The 13956-nt window shown below is 59.3% G+C and overlaps 1 protein-coding gene across 1 annotated transcript in view; it reads left to right on the forward strand.

The window, feature by feature from the left end:
• LOC140404604 (chromodomain-helicase-DNA-binding protein 3-like) overlaps positions 1-13956 on the forward strand; it is a 209473-nt gene that overhangs the window by 141464 nt on the left and 54053 nt on the right. Inside the window, exon 20 of the mRNA XM_072493205.1 lies at positions 12186-12317. Within this exon, the coding sequence (XP_072349306.1) occupies positions 12186-12317 (132 nt within the window). The remainder of the gene's footprint in view (positions 1-12185; positions 12318-13956) is intronic.

Consider the following 13956-nt stretch of genomic DNA (forward strand, 5'->3'; position numbering starts at 1 on the left):
GAGAATCACGCATCGGGGCGTCAGGCCCGGTTCCTCCGGCCAGGCTCGGAGAATCACGCATCGGGGCGTCAGGCCCGGTTCCTCCGGCCAGGCTCGGAGAATCACGCATCAGGGCGTCAGGCCCGGTTCCTCCGGCCAGGCTCGGAGAATCGCGCATCGGGGCGTCAGGCCCGGTTCCTCCGGCCAGGCTCGGAGAATCACGCATCGGGGCGTCAGGCCCGGTTCCTCCGATCCTCCGGCCAGGCTCGGAGAATCGCGCATCGGGGCGTCAGGCCCGGTTCCTCCGGCCACACTCGGAGAATCACGCATCGGGGCGTCAGGCCCGGTTCCTCCGGCCAGGCTCGGAGAATCACGCATCGGGGCGTCAGGCCCGGTTCCTCCGATCCTCCGGCCAGGCTCGGAGAATCGCGCATCGGGGCGTCGGGCCCGGTTCCTCCGGCCAGGCTCGGAGAATCACGCATCGGGGCGTCAGGCCCGGTTCCTCCGGCCAGGCTCGGAGAATCGCGCATCGGGGCGTCAGGCCCGGTTCCTCCGGCCAGGCTCGGAGAATCACGCATCGGGGCGTCAGGCCCGTTTCCTCCGGCCAGGCTCGGAGAATCGCGCATCGGGGCCTCAGGCCTGGTTCCTCCGGCCAGGCTCGGAGAATCACGCATCGGGGCGTCAGGCCCGGTTCCTCCGGCCAGGCTCGGAGAATCGCGCATCGGGGCGTCAGGCCCGGTTCCTCCGGCCAGGCTCGGAGAATCGCGCATCGGGGCGTCAGGCCCGGTTCCTCCGGCCAGGCTCGGAGAATCGCGCATCGGGGCGTCAGGCCCGGTTCCTCCGGCCAGGCTCGGAGAATCGCGCATCGGGGCGTCAGGCCCGGTTCCTCCTGCCAGGCTCGGAGAATCTCGCATCGGGGCGTCAGCCCCGGTTCCTCCGATCCTCCGGCCAGGCTCGGAGAATCACGCATCGGGGCGTCAGGCCCGGTTCCTCCGGCCAGGCTCGGAGAATCACGCATCGGGGTGTCAGGCCCGGTTCCTCCAGCCAGGCTCGGAGAATCACGCATCGGGGCGTCAGGCCCGGTTCCTCCGGCCAGGCTCGGAGAATCACGCATCGGGGCGTCAGGCCCGGTTCCTCCGGCCAGGCTCGGAGAATCGCGCATCGGGGCGTCAGGCCCGGTTCCTCCGATCCTCCGGCCACACTCGGAGAATCGCGCATCGGGGCGTCAGGCCCGGTTCCTCCGATCCTCTGGCCAGGCTCGGAGAATCACGCATCGGGGCGTCAGGCCCGGTTCCTCCGGCCAGGCTCGGAGAATCGCGCATCGGGGCGTCAGGCCCGGTTCCTCCGGCCAGGCTCGGAGAATCGCGCATCGGGGCGTCAGGCCCGGTTCCTCCGGCCACACTCGGAGAATCACGCATTGGGGCGTCAGGCCCGGTTCCTCCGATCCTCTGGCCAGGCTCGGAGAATCGCGCATCGGGGCGTCAGGCCCGGTTCCTCCGGCCAGGCTCGGAGAATCGCGCATCGGGGCGTCAGGCCCGGTTCCTCCGGCCAGGCTCGGAGAATCACGCATCGGGGCGTCAGGCCCGGTTCCTCCGGCCAGGCTCGGAGAATCACGCATCGGGGCGTCAGGCCCGGTTCCTCCGGCCAGGCTCGGAGAATCGCGCATCGGGGCGTCAGGCCCGGTTCCTCCGGCCAGGCTCGGAGAATCGTGCATCGGGGCGTCAGGCCCGGTTCCTCCGGCCAGGCTCGGAGAATCGCGCATCGGGGCGTCAGGCCCGGTTCCTCCGGCCAGGCTCGGAGTATCACGCATCGGGGCGTCAGGCCCGGTTCCTCCGGCCAGGCTCGGAGAATCACGCATCGGGGCGTCAGGCCCGGTTCCTCCGGCCACACTCGGAGAATCTCGCATCGGGGCGTCAGGCCCGGTTCCTCCGGCCAGGCTCGGAGAATCACGCATCGGGGCGTCAGGCCCGGTTCCTCCGGCCAGGCTCGGAGAATCGCGCATTGGGGCGTCAGGCCCGGTTCCTCCGGCCACACTCGGAGAATCGCGCATCGGGGCGTCAGGCCCGGTTCCTCCGATCCTCCGGCCAGGCTCGGAGAATCGCGCATCGGGGCGTCAGGCCCGGTTCCTCCGGCCAGGCTCGGAGAATCACGCATCGGGGCGTCAGGCCCGGTTCCTCCGGCCAGGCTCGGAGAATCGCGCATCGGGGCGTCAGGCCCGGTTCCTCCGATCCTCCGGCCACACTCGGAGAATCACGCATCGGGGCGTCAGGCCCGGTTCCTCCGGCCACACTCGGAGATTCGCGCATCGGGGTGTCAGGCCCGGTTCCTCCGGCCAGGCTCGGAGAATCGCACATCGGGGCGTCAGGCCCGGTTCCTCCGGCCAGGCTCGGAGAATCACGCATCGGGGCGTCGGGCCCGGTTCCTCCGGCCAGGCTCGGAGAATCACGCATCGGGGCGTCAGGCCCGGTTCCTCCGGCCAGGCTCGGAGAATCGCGCATCGGGGCGTCAGGCCCGGTTCCTCCGGCCAGGCTCGGAGAATCGCGCATCGGGGCGTCAGGCCCGGTTCCTCCGGCCAGGCTCGGAGAATCACGCATCGGGGCGTCGGGCCCGGTTCCTCCGGCCAGGCTCGGAGAATCACGCATCGGGGCGTCAGGCCCGGTTCCTCCGGCCAGGCTCGGAGAATCGCGCATCGGGGCGTCAGGCCCGGTTCCTCCGGCCAGGCTCGGAGAATCACGCATCGGGGCGTCAGGCCCGGTTCCTCCGATCCTCCGGCCAGGCTCGGAGAATCGCGCATCGGGGCGTCAGGCCCGGTTCCTCCGGCCAGGCTCGGAGAATCGCGCATCGGGGCGTCAGGCCCGGTTCCTCCGGCCAGGCTCGGAGAATCGCGCATCGGGGCGTCAGGCCCGGTTCCTCCAGCCAGTCTCGGAGAATCGCGCATCGGGGCGTCAGGCCCGGTTCCTCCGGCCACACTCGGAGAATCACGCATTGGGGCGTCAGGCCCGGTTCCTCCGGCCAGGCTCGGAGAATCACGCATCGGGGCGTCAGGCCCGGTTCCTCCGATCCTCCGGCCAGGCTCGGAGAATCGCGCATCGGGGCGTCAGGCCCGGTTCCTCCGGCCAGGCTCGGAGAATCGCGCATCGGGGCGTCAGGCCCGGTTCCTCCGGCCAGGCTCGGAGAATCGCGCATCGGGGCGTCAGGCCCGGTTCCTCCGGCCAGGCTCGGAGAATCGCGCATCGGGGCGTCAGGCCCGGTTCCTCCGGCCAGGCTCGGAGAATCGCGCATCGGGGCGTCAGACCCGGTTCCTCCGGCCAGGCTCGGAGAATCACTCATCGGGGCGTCAGGCCCGGTTCCTCCGGCCAGGCTCGGAGAATCGCGCATCGGGGCGTCAGGCCCGGTTCCTCCAGCCAGGCTCGGAGAATCGCGCATCGGGGCGTCAGGCCCGGTTCCTCCGGCCAGGCTCGGAGAATCGCGCATTGGAGCGTCAGGCCCGGTTCCTCCGGCCAGGCTCGGAGAATCGCGCATCGGGGCGTCAGGCCCGGTTCCTCCAGCCAGGCTCGGAGAATCGCGCATCGGGGCGTCAGGCCCGGTTCCTCCGATCCTCCGGCCAGGCTCGGAGAATCACGCATCGGGGCGTCAGGCCCGGTTCCTCCGGCCAGGCTCGGAGAATCGCGCATCGGGGCGTCAGGCCCGGTTCCTCCGGCCAGGCTCGGAGAATCACGCATCGGGGCGTCAGGCCCGGTTCCTCCGGCCAAGCTCGGAGAATCGCGCATCGGGGCGTCAGGCCCGGTTCCTCCGGCCAGGCTCGGAGAATCACGCATCGGGGCGTCAGGCCCGGTTCCTCCGGCCAGGCTCGGAGAATCGCGCATCGGGGCGTCAGGCCCGGTTCCTCCGGCCAGGCTCGGAGAATCACGCATCGGGGCGTCAGGCCCGGTTCCTCCGGCCACACTCGGAGAATCACGCATCGGGGCGTCAGGCCCGGTTCCTCCGGCCAGGCTCGGAGAATCACGCATCGGGGCGTCAGGCCCGGTTCCTCCGGCCAGGCTCGGAGAATCGCGCATCGGGGCGTCAGGCCCGGTTCCTCCGATCCTCCGGCCAGTCTCGGAGAATCGCGCATCGGGGCGTCAGGCCCGGTTCCTCCGGCCAGGCTCGGAGAATCGCGCATCGGGGCGTCAGGCCCGGTTCCTCCGATCCTCCGGCCAGTCTCGGAGAATCGCGCATCGGGGCGTCAGGCCCGGTTCCTCCGGCCAGGCTCGGAGAATCGCGCATCGGGGCGTCAGGCCCGGTTCCTCTGGCCAGGCTCGGAGAATCACGCATCGGGGCGTCAGGCCCGGTTCCTCCGGCCAGGCTCGGAGAATCACGCATCGGGGCGTCAGGCCCGGTTCCTCCGGACAGGCTCGGAGAATCACGCATCGGGGCGTCAGGCCCGGTTCCTCCGGCCAGGCTCGGAGAATCACGCATCGGGGTGTCAGGCCCGGTTCCTCCGGCCAGGCTCGGAGAATCGCGCATCGGGGCGTCAGGCCCGGTTCCTCCGGCCAGGCTCGGAGAATCACGCATCGGGGCGTCAGGCCCGGTTCCTCCGGCCAGGCTCGGAGAATCACGCATCGGGGCGTCAGGCCCGGTTCCTCCGGCCAGGCTCGGAGAATCACGCATCGGGGCGTCAGGCCCGGTTCCTCCGGCCAGGCTCGGAGAATCACGCATCGGGGCGTCAGGCCCGGTTCCTCCGGCCAGGCTCGGAGAATCACGCATCGGGGCGTCAGGCCCGGTTCCTCCGGCCAGGCTCGGAGAATCACGCATCGGGGCGTCAGGCCCGGTTCCTCTGGCCAGGCTCGGAGAATCACGCATCGGGGCGTCAGGCCCGGTTCCTCCGGCCAGGCTCGGAGAATCACGCATCGGGGCGTCAGGCCCGGTTCCTCCGGCCAGGCTCGGAGAATCACGCATCGGGGCGTCAGGCCCGGTTCCTCCGGCCAGGCTCGGAGAATCACGCATCGGGGCGTCAGGCCCGGTTCCTCTGGCCAGACTCGGAGAATCGCGCATCGGGGCGTCAGGCCCGGTTCCTCCGGACAGGCTCGGAGAATCACGCATCGGGGCGTCAGGCCCGGTTCCTCCGGCCAGACTCGGAGAATCACGCATCGGGGCGTCAGGCCCGGTTCCTCCGGCCAGGCTCGGAGAATCGCGCATCGGGGCGTCAGGCCCGGTTCCTCCGGCCACACTCGGAGAATCACGCATCGGGGCGTCAGGCCCGGTTCCTCCGGCCAGGCTCGGAGAATCGCGCATCGGGGCGTCAGGCCCGTTTCCTCCGATCCTCCGGCCACACTCGGAGAATCGCGCATCGGGGCGTCAGGCCCGGTTCCTCCGGCCACACTCGGAGAATCACGCATCGGGGCGTCAGGCCCGGTTCCTCCGGCCAGGCTCGGAGAATCACGCATCGGGGCGTCAGGCCCGGTTCCTCCGGCCAGGCTTGGAGAATCGCGCATCGGGGCGTCAGGCCCGGTTCCTCCGGCCAGGCTCGGAGAATCACGCATCGGGGCGTCAGGCCCGGTTCCTCCGATCCTCCGGCCACACTCGGAGAATCGCGCATCGTGGCGTCAGGCCCGGTTCCTCCGGCCAGGCTCGGAGAATCACGCATCGGGGCGTCAGGCCCGGTTCCTCCGATCCTCCGGCCAGGCTCGGAGAATCACGCATCGGGGCGTCAGGCCCGGTTCCTCCGGCCAGGCTCGGAGAATCACGCATCGGGGCGTCAGGCCCGGTTCCTCCAGCCAGGCTCGGAGAATCACGCATCGGGGCGTCAGGCCCGGTTCCTCCGGCCAGGCTCGGAGAATCGCGCATCGGGGCGTCAGGCCCGGTTCCTCCGGCCAGGCTTGGAGAATCGCGCATCGGGGCGTCAGGCCCGGTTCCTCCGGCCAGGCTCGGAGAATCACGCATCGGGGCGTCAGGCCCGGTTCCTCCGATCCTCCGGCCACACTCGGAGAATCGCGCATCGTGGCGTCAGGCCTGGTTCCTCCGGCCAGGCTCGGAGAATCACGCATCGGGGCGTCAGGCCCGGTTCCTCCGATCCTCCGGCCAGGCTCGGAGAATCACGCATCGGGGCGTCAGGCCCGGTTCCTCCGGCCAGGCTCGGAGAATCACGCATCGGGGCGTCAGGCCCGGTTCCTCCGGCCAGGCTCGGAGAATCACGCATCGGGGCGTCAGGCCCGGTTCCTCCAGCCAGGCTCGGAGAATCACGCATCGGGGCGTCAGGCCCGGTTCCTCCGGCCAGGCTCGGAGAATCGCGCATCGGGGCGTCAGGCCCGGTTCCTCCGGCCAGGCTTGGAGAATCGCGCATCGGGGCGTCAGGCCCGGTTCCTCCGGCCAGGCTCGGAGAATCACGCATCGGGGCGTCAGGCCCGGTTCCTCCGATCCTCCGGCCACACTCGGAGAATCGCGCATCGTGGCGTCAGGCCCGGTTCCTCCGGCCAGGCTCGGAGAATCACGCATCGGGGCGTCAGGCCCGGTTCCTCCGATCCTCCGGCCAGGCTCGGAGAATCACGCATCGGGGCGTCAGGCCCGGTTCCTCCGGCCAGGCTCGGAGAATCACGCATCGGGGCGTCAGGCCCGGTTCCTCCGATCCTCCGGCCACACTCGGAGAATCACGCATCGGTGCGTCAGGCCCGGTTCCTCCGGCCAGGCTCGGAGAATCACGCATCGGGGCGTCAGGCCCGGTTCCTCCGGCCACACTCGGAGAATCGCGCATCGGGGCGTCAGGCCCGGTTCCTCCGGCCAGGCTCGGAGAATCGCGCATCGGGGCGTCAGGCCCGGTTCCTCCGGCCAGGCTCGGAGAATCTTTTGCACTGAGTGCTGAATTTGGTGCTTTTTGAGTGCGATAGTGAGAGTTTGGTGACCGAGGGAGTATAAGGCTTCATTTTTATCTAAAGTTTCGTCTTTCTTTTATTTAGTTAATTAACTTAAAAGTTGCTGTTTGGTTTAGAAGAAGGTGATTTTTCAATCATCTTTAAACAGGCTTCTACTTCTAGGCACTTGCAGCTGGAGCTTGTTAATTAGTTTATTGGATTAGGCCCCTACAGTGCAGACTTTGTTTGCACTGAGTGCTGAATTTGGTGCTTTTTGAGTGCGATAGTGAGAGTTTGGTGACCGAGGGAGTTAGGTGAGGAGGGAGTAAGGTGCTCCTTTCATTTTGTTTCCGACATTTCCGCAAAGAGTGCGAAGAGAGCCAGGAGTTTACAGGAAGTGTAGCTGACTGGGAGCAGAGTCGGAGGGCGGAGATCTAGTTAGTCCACACAGCAGCGATATTCTGTAAGGTAAGAGGGGATGGAGGCTAGGCCAGTTACATGCTCCTCCTGTAGGATGTGGGTGGTGAGGGATACCACCGGTGTCCCCACTGACTATACCTGCGGGAAGTGCACCCAACTTCAGCTCCTCAAAGACCGTGTTAGGGAACTGGAGCTGAAGCTGGATGAACTTCGGATCATCCGGGAGGCAGAGGGGGTGATTGAGAAGAGTTACAGGGAGGTAACCACACCCAAGGTACAGGACAAGAATAGCTGGGTTACAGTCAGGGGGAAAAAAACAAACAGGCAGACAGTGCAGGGATCCCTCGTGGCCGTTCCCCTTCAAAACAAGTATACCGTTTTGGATGCTGTTGGGGAGGATGACCTACCGGGGGAAGGCCCTAGCGGTCAGGTCTCTGGCACGGAGTCTGGCTCTGGGGCTCAGAAGGGAAGGGGGGAGACTAGAAAAGCAATAATTGTAGGAGATTCAATGGTTAGGGGAATAGATAGGAGATTCTGTGGTCGCGAGCGAGACTCCCGGAAGGTATGTTGCCTCCCGGGTGCCAGGGCCAGGGATGTCTCGGATCGTGTCTTCAGGATCCTTAAGGGGGAGGGTGAGCAGCCAGAAGTCGTGGTGCACATTGGTACCAACGACATAGGTAGGAAAAGTGGTGTGGAGGTAATAAACAAGTTTAGGGAGTTAGGCTGGAAGTTGAAAGCCAGGACAGACAGAGTTGTCATCTCTGGTTTGTTGCCGGTGCCACGTGATAGCGAGGCTAGGAATAGGGAGAGAGTGCAGTTGAACACGTGGCTGCAGGAATGGTGTAGGAGGGAGGGCTTCAGGTATTTGGATAATTGGAGCGCATTCTGGGGAAGGTGGGACCTGTACAAGCAGGACGGGTTGCATCTGAACCAGAGGGGCACCAATATCCTGGGAGGGAGGTTTGCTAGTACTCTTCGGGAGGGTTTAAACTAATTTGGCTGGGGAATGGGAACCGGATTTGTAGTCCAGCAACTAAGGTAGCCGATATTCAGGACGCCAAAGCGTGTAATGAGGCAGTGGGGAAGGGAACACTGACAAAGGAGAGTATTTGCAGGCACGGAGATGGGTTGAAGTGTGTATACTTCAACGCAAGAAGCATCAGGAATAAGGTGGGTGAACTTAAGGCATGGATCGGTACTTGGGACTACGATGTGGTGGCCATCACGGAAACTTGGATAGAAGAGGGGCAGAAATGGTTGTTGGAGGTCCCTGGTTACAGATGTTTCAATAAGATTAGGGAGGGTGGTAAAAGAGGTGGGGGGGTGGCATTATTAATTAGAGATAGTATAACAGCTGCAGAAAGGAAGTTCGAGGAGTATCACCCTATTGAGGTAGTATGGGTTGAAGTCAGAAATAGGAAAGGCGCAGTCACCTTGTTAGGAGTTTTCTATAGGCCCCCCAATAGTAGCAGAGATGTGGAGGAACAGATTGGGAAACAGATTTTGGAAAGGTGCAGAAGTCACAGGGTAGTAGTCATGGGTGACTTTAACTTCCCAAATATTGAGTGGAAACTCTTTAGATCAAATAGTTTGGATGGGGTGGTGTTTGTGCAGTGTGTCCAGGAAGCTTTTCTAACACAGTATGTAGATTGTCCGACCAGAGGAGGGGCAATATTGGATTTAGTACTTGGTAATGAACCAGGGCAAGTGATAGATTTGTTAGTGGGGGAGCATTTTGGAGATAGTGACCACAATTCTGTGACTTTCACTTTAGTAATGGAGAGGGATAGGTACGTGCAACAGGGCAAGGTTTACAATTGGGGGAAGGGTAAATACGATGTTGTCAGACAAGAATTGAAGTGCATAAGTTGGGAACATAGGCTGGCAGGGAAGGACACAAGTGAAATGTGGAACTTGTTCAAGGAACAGGTGCTACGTGTCCTTGATATGTATGTCCCTGTCAGGCAGGGAAGAGATGGTCGAGTGAGGGAACCATGGTTGACAAGAGAGGTTGAATGTCTTGTTAAGAGGAAAAAGGTGACTTATGTAAGGCTGAGGAAACAAGGTTCAGACAGGGCATTGGAGGGATACAAGATAGCCAGGAGGGAACTGAAGAAAGGGATTAGGAGAGCTAAGAGAGGGCATGAACAATCTTTGGCGGGTAGGATCAAGGAAAACCCCAAGGCCTTTTACACATATGTGAGAAATATGAGAATGACTAGAGCGAGGGTAGGTCCAATCAAGGACAGTAGCGGGAGATTGTGTATTGAGTCTGAAGAGATAGGAGAGGTCTTGAATGAGTACTTTTCTTCTGTATTTACAAATGAGAGGGGCGATTTTGTTGGAGAGGACAGGGTGAAACAGATTGGTAAGCTCGAGGAAATACTTGTTAGGAAGGAAGATGTGTTGGGCATTTTGAAAAACTTGAGGATAGACAAGTCCCCCGGGCCTGACGGGATATATCCAAGGATTCTATGGGAAGCAAGAGATGAAATTGCAGAGCCGTTGGCAATTATCTTTTCATCCTCACTGTCAACAGGGGTGGTACCAGGGGATTGGAGAGTGGCGAATGTCGTGCCCCTGTTCAAAAAAGGAACTAGGGATAACCCTGGGAATTACAGGCCAGTTAGTCTTACTTCGGTGGTAGGCAAAGTAATGGAAAGGGTACTGAAGGATAGGAATTCTGAGCATCTGGAAAGACACTGCTTGATTAGGGATAGTCAGCACGGATTTGTGAGGGGTAGGTCTTGCCTAACAAATCTTATTGAATTCTTTGAGGAGGTGACCAAGCATGTGGATGAAGGTAAAGCAGTGGATGTAGTGTACATGGATTTTAGTAAGGCATTTGATAAAGTTCCCCATGGTAGGCTTATGCAGAAAGTAAGGAGGCATGGGATAGTGGGAAATTTGGCCAGTTGGATAACAAACTGGCTAACCGATAGAAGTCAGAGAGTGGTGGTGGATGGCAAATATTCAGCCTGGATCCCAGTTACCAGTGGCGTACCGCAGGGATCAGTTCTGGGTCCTCTGCTGTTTGTGATTTTCATTAATGACTTGGATGAGGGAGTTGAAGGGTGGGTCAGTAAATTTGCAGACGATACAAAGATTGGTGGAGTTGTGGATAGTAAGGAGGGCTGTTGTTGGCTGCAAAGAGACATAGATAGGATGCAGAGCTGGGCTGAGAAGTGGCAGATGGAGTTTAGCCCTGAAAAGTGTGAGGTTGTCCATTTTGGAAGGACAAATATGAATGCGGAATACAGGGTTAACGGTAGAGTTCTTGGCAATGTGGAGGAGCAGAGAGATCTTGGGGTCTATGTTCATACATCTTTGAAAGTTGCCACTCAAGTGGATAGAGCTGTGAAGAAGGCCTATGGTGTGCTCGCGTTCATTAACAGAGGGATTGAATTTAAGAGCCGTGAGGTGATGATGCAGCTGTACAAAACTTTGGTAAGGCCACATTTGGAGTACTGTGTACAGTTCTGGTCGTCTCATTTTAGGAAGGATGTGGAAGCTCTGGAAAAGGTGCAAAGAAGATTTACCAGGATGTTGCCTGGAATGGAGAGTAGGTCTTACGAGGAAAGGTTGAGGGTGCTAGGCCTTTTCTCATTAGAGCGGAGAAGGATGAGGGGCGACTTGATAGAGGTTTATAAGATGATCAGGGGAATAGATAGAGTAGACAGTCAGACTTTTTCCCCGGGTGGAACACACCATTACAAGAGGACATAAATTTAAGGTGAAAGGTGGAAGATATAGGAGGGATATCAGAGGTAGGTTCTTTACCCAGAGAGTAGTGGGGGCATGGAATGCACTGCCTGTGGAAGTAGTTGAGTCGGAAACATTAGGGACCTTCAAGCAGCTATTGGATAGGTACATGGATTACGGTAAAATGATATAGTGTAGATTTATTTGTTCTTAAGGGCAGCACGGTAGCATTGTGCATAGCACAATTGCTTCACAGCTCCATGGTCCCAGGTTCGATTCCGGATTGGGTCATTGTCTGTGCGGAGTCTGCACGTCCTCCCCGTGTCTGCGTGGGTTTCCTCCGGGTGCTCCGGTTTCCTCCCACAGTCCAAAGATGTGCGGGTTAGGTGAATTGGCCAATGATAAATTGCCCTTAATGTCCAAATTGCCCTTGGTGTTGGGTGGAGGTGTTGAGTTTGGGTAGGGTGCTCTTTCCAAGAGCCGGTGCAGACTCAAAGGGCCGAATGGCCTCCTTCTGCACTGTAAATTCAATGATAATCTATGATTCATCTAGGACAAAGGTTCGGCACAACATCGTGGGCCGAAGGGCCTGTTCTGTGCTGTATTTTCTATGTTCTATGTTCTAATCGCGCATCGGGGCGTCAGGCCCGCTTCCTCCGGCCAGGCTCGGATATTCGCCCCCAATATTTTATTATCGACTGTGTATTATGTAGGAGTAGGTGTTGAATCCAATTAAGTAGTGTTAATAAATTTATAGCTTTGTTACAAGTTAATAGCTATTTGTGGTCTTTGCAAACACTACGCCAACCATCCTTAAAATTAGCAAGATAAAGAACGCCACAAAATACTGGACCACTAAATCATCCCCACCCCAGGACGGCGAAAAGAAGAATCAGCCACGGTTACAGCATCGAGCACAACCTGGAACGTGCCACCAATTAGTGGTGTTGGGGGAAGACCAGGTTCGGCTCAGCTGTGAGGTCTTTCCCGCTCTCCTCTGCCGACTGTCCAGGCTGCCGACTGCTGTTGGGGCTCTTGAGTGAGGTACCAGAATTCCTATCTCCTCCGGGTGCTCTTTGGGTGTGGAATGCGTGGGAGAAAGGGAAACTCTTGTCCAGGCATCTCTTGCTGAAAGGTGTTGGGAGTAAGACCGAGTGAGCATTGAGATTTCTAATAGTTTCTCTGCTGCCTTTCAGCATTCCCCTGGTTAGATGTCTGTTCTGAGTGTTCTCTGCTCCATCTCTCTTTCTGCTGTAGGAATCTGCAAAGTTACCGAATGGTGCTTATGAAGGCTGTGGTCTGATCAAATCATCGGGAAAACTAACGCTCCTTCAGAAGATGTTGAAGAAACTGAAGGCCGAGGGCCACAGGGTGCTGATATTTTCTCAGGTACGGTAATCCCGGGGATCAGGGTGCTGATATTTTCTCAGGTACGGTAATCCCGGGGATCAGGGTGCTGATATTTTCTCAGGTATGGTAATCCCGGGGATCAGGGTGCTGATATTTTCTCGGGTACGGTAATCCCGGGGCCACAGGGTGCTGATATTTTCTCAGGTATGGTAATCCCGGGGATCAGGGTGCTGATATTTTCTCAGGTACGGTAATCCCGGGGATCATGGTGCTGATATTTTCTCAGGTACGGTAATCCCAGGGCCACAGGGTGCTGATATTTTCTCAGGTACGGTAATCCCAGGGATCAAGGTGCTGATATGTTCTCGGGTCCGGTAATCCCGGGGATCAGGGTGCTGATATTTTCTCAGGTACGGTAATCCCGGGGATCAGGGTGCTGATATTTTCTCAGGTACGGTAATCCCGGGGATCAGGGTGCTGATATTTTCTCGGGTACGGTAATCCCAGGGATCAGGGTGCTGATATTTTCTCAGGTATGGTAATCCCGGGGATCAGGGTGCTGATATTTTCTCGGGTACGGTAAACCCAGGGATCAAGGTGCTGATATTTTCTCAGGTACGGTAATCCCGGGGATCAGGGTGCTGACATTTTCTCGGGTACGGTAATCCCAGGGATCAAGGTGCTGATATTTTCTCAGGTACGGTAATCCCAGGGATCAAGGTGCTGATATTTTCTCAGGTACGGTAATCCCGGGGATCAGGGTGCTGATATTTTCTCAGGTATGGTAATCCCGGGGATCAGGGTGCTGATATTTTCTCAGGTACGGTAATCCCGGGGATCAGGGTGCTGATATTTTCTCAGGTACGGTAATCCCGGGGATCAGGGTGCTGATATTTTCTCGGGTACGGTAATCCCAGGGATCAAGGTGCTGATATTTTCTCAGGTACGGTAATCCCGGGGATCAGGGTGCTGACATTTTCTCGGGTACGGTAATCCCAGGGATCAAGGTGCTGATATTTTCTCAGGTACGGTAATCCCAGGGATCAAGGTGCTGATATTTTCTCAGGTACGGTAATCCCGGGGATCAGGGTGCTGATATTTTCTCAGGTATGGTAATCCCGGGGATCAGGGTGCTGATATTTTCTCAGGTACGGTAATCCCGGGGATCAGGGTGCTGATATTTTCTCAGGTACGGTAATCCCGGGGATCAGGGTGCTGATATTTTCTCAGGTACGGTAATCCCAGGGGATCAGGGTGCTGATATTTTCTCGGGTACGGTAATCCCAGGGATCAGGGTGCTGATATTTTCTCAGGTACGGTAATCCCGGGGATCAGGGTGCTGATATTTTCTCGGGTCCGGTAATCCCGGGGCCACAGGGTGCTGATATTGTCTCAGGTACGGTAATCCCGGGGCCACAGGGTGCTGATATTTTCTCAGGTACGGTAATCTCAGGGCCACAGGGTGCTGATATTTTCTCAGGTACGGTAATCCCGGGGATCAGGGTGCTGATATTTTCTCGGGTCCGGTAATCCCGGGGCCACAGGGTGCTGATATTGTCTCAGGTACGGTAATCCCGGGGCCACAGGGTGCTGATATTTTCTCGGGTACGGTAATCCCAGGGATCAGGGTGCTGACATTTTCTCGGGTACGGTAATCCCGGGGATCAGGGTGCTGACA

The sequence above is a fragment of the Scyliorhinus torazame genome, chromosome 31, assembly GCF_047496885.1.
Source record: "Scyliorhinus torazame isolate Kashiwa2021f chromosome 31, sScyTor2.1, whole genome shotgun sequence".
NCBI classification, from domain to species: domain Eukaryota; kingdom Metazoa; phylum Chordata; class Chondrichthyes; order Carcharhiniformes; family Scyliorhinidae; genus Scyliorhinus; species Scyliorhinus torazame.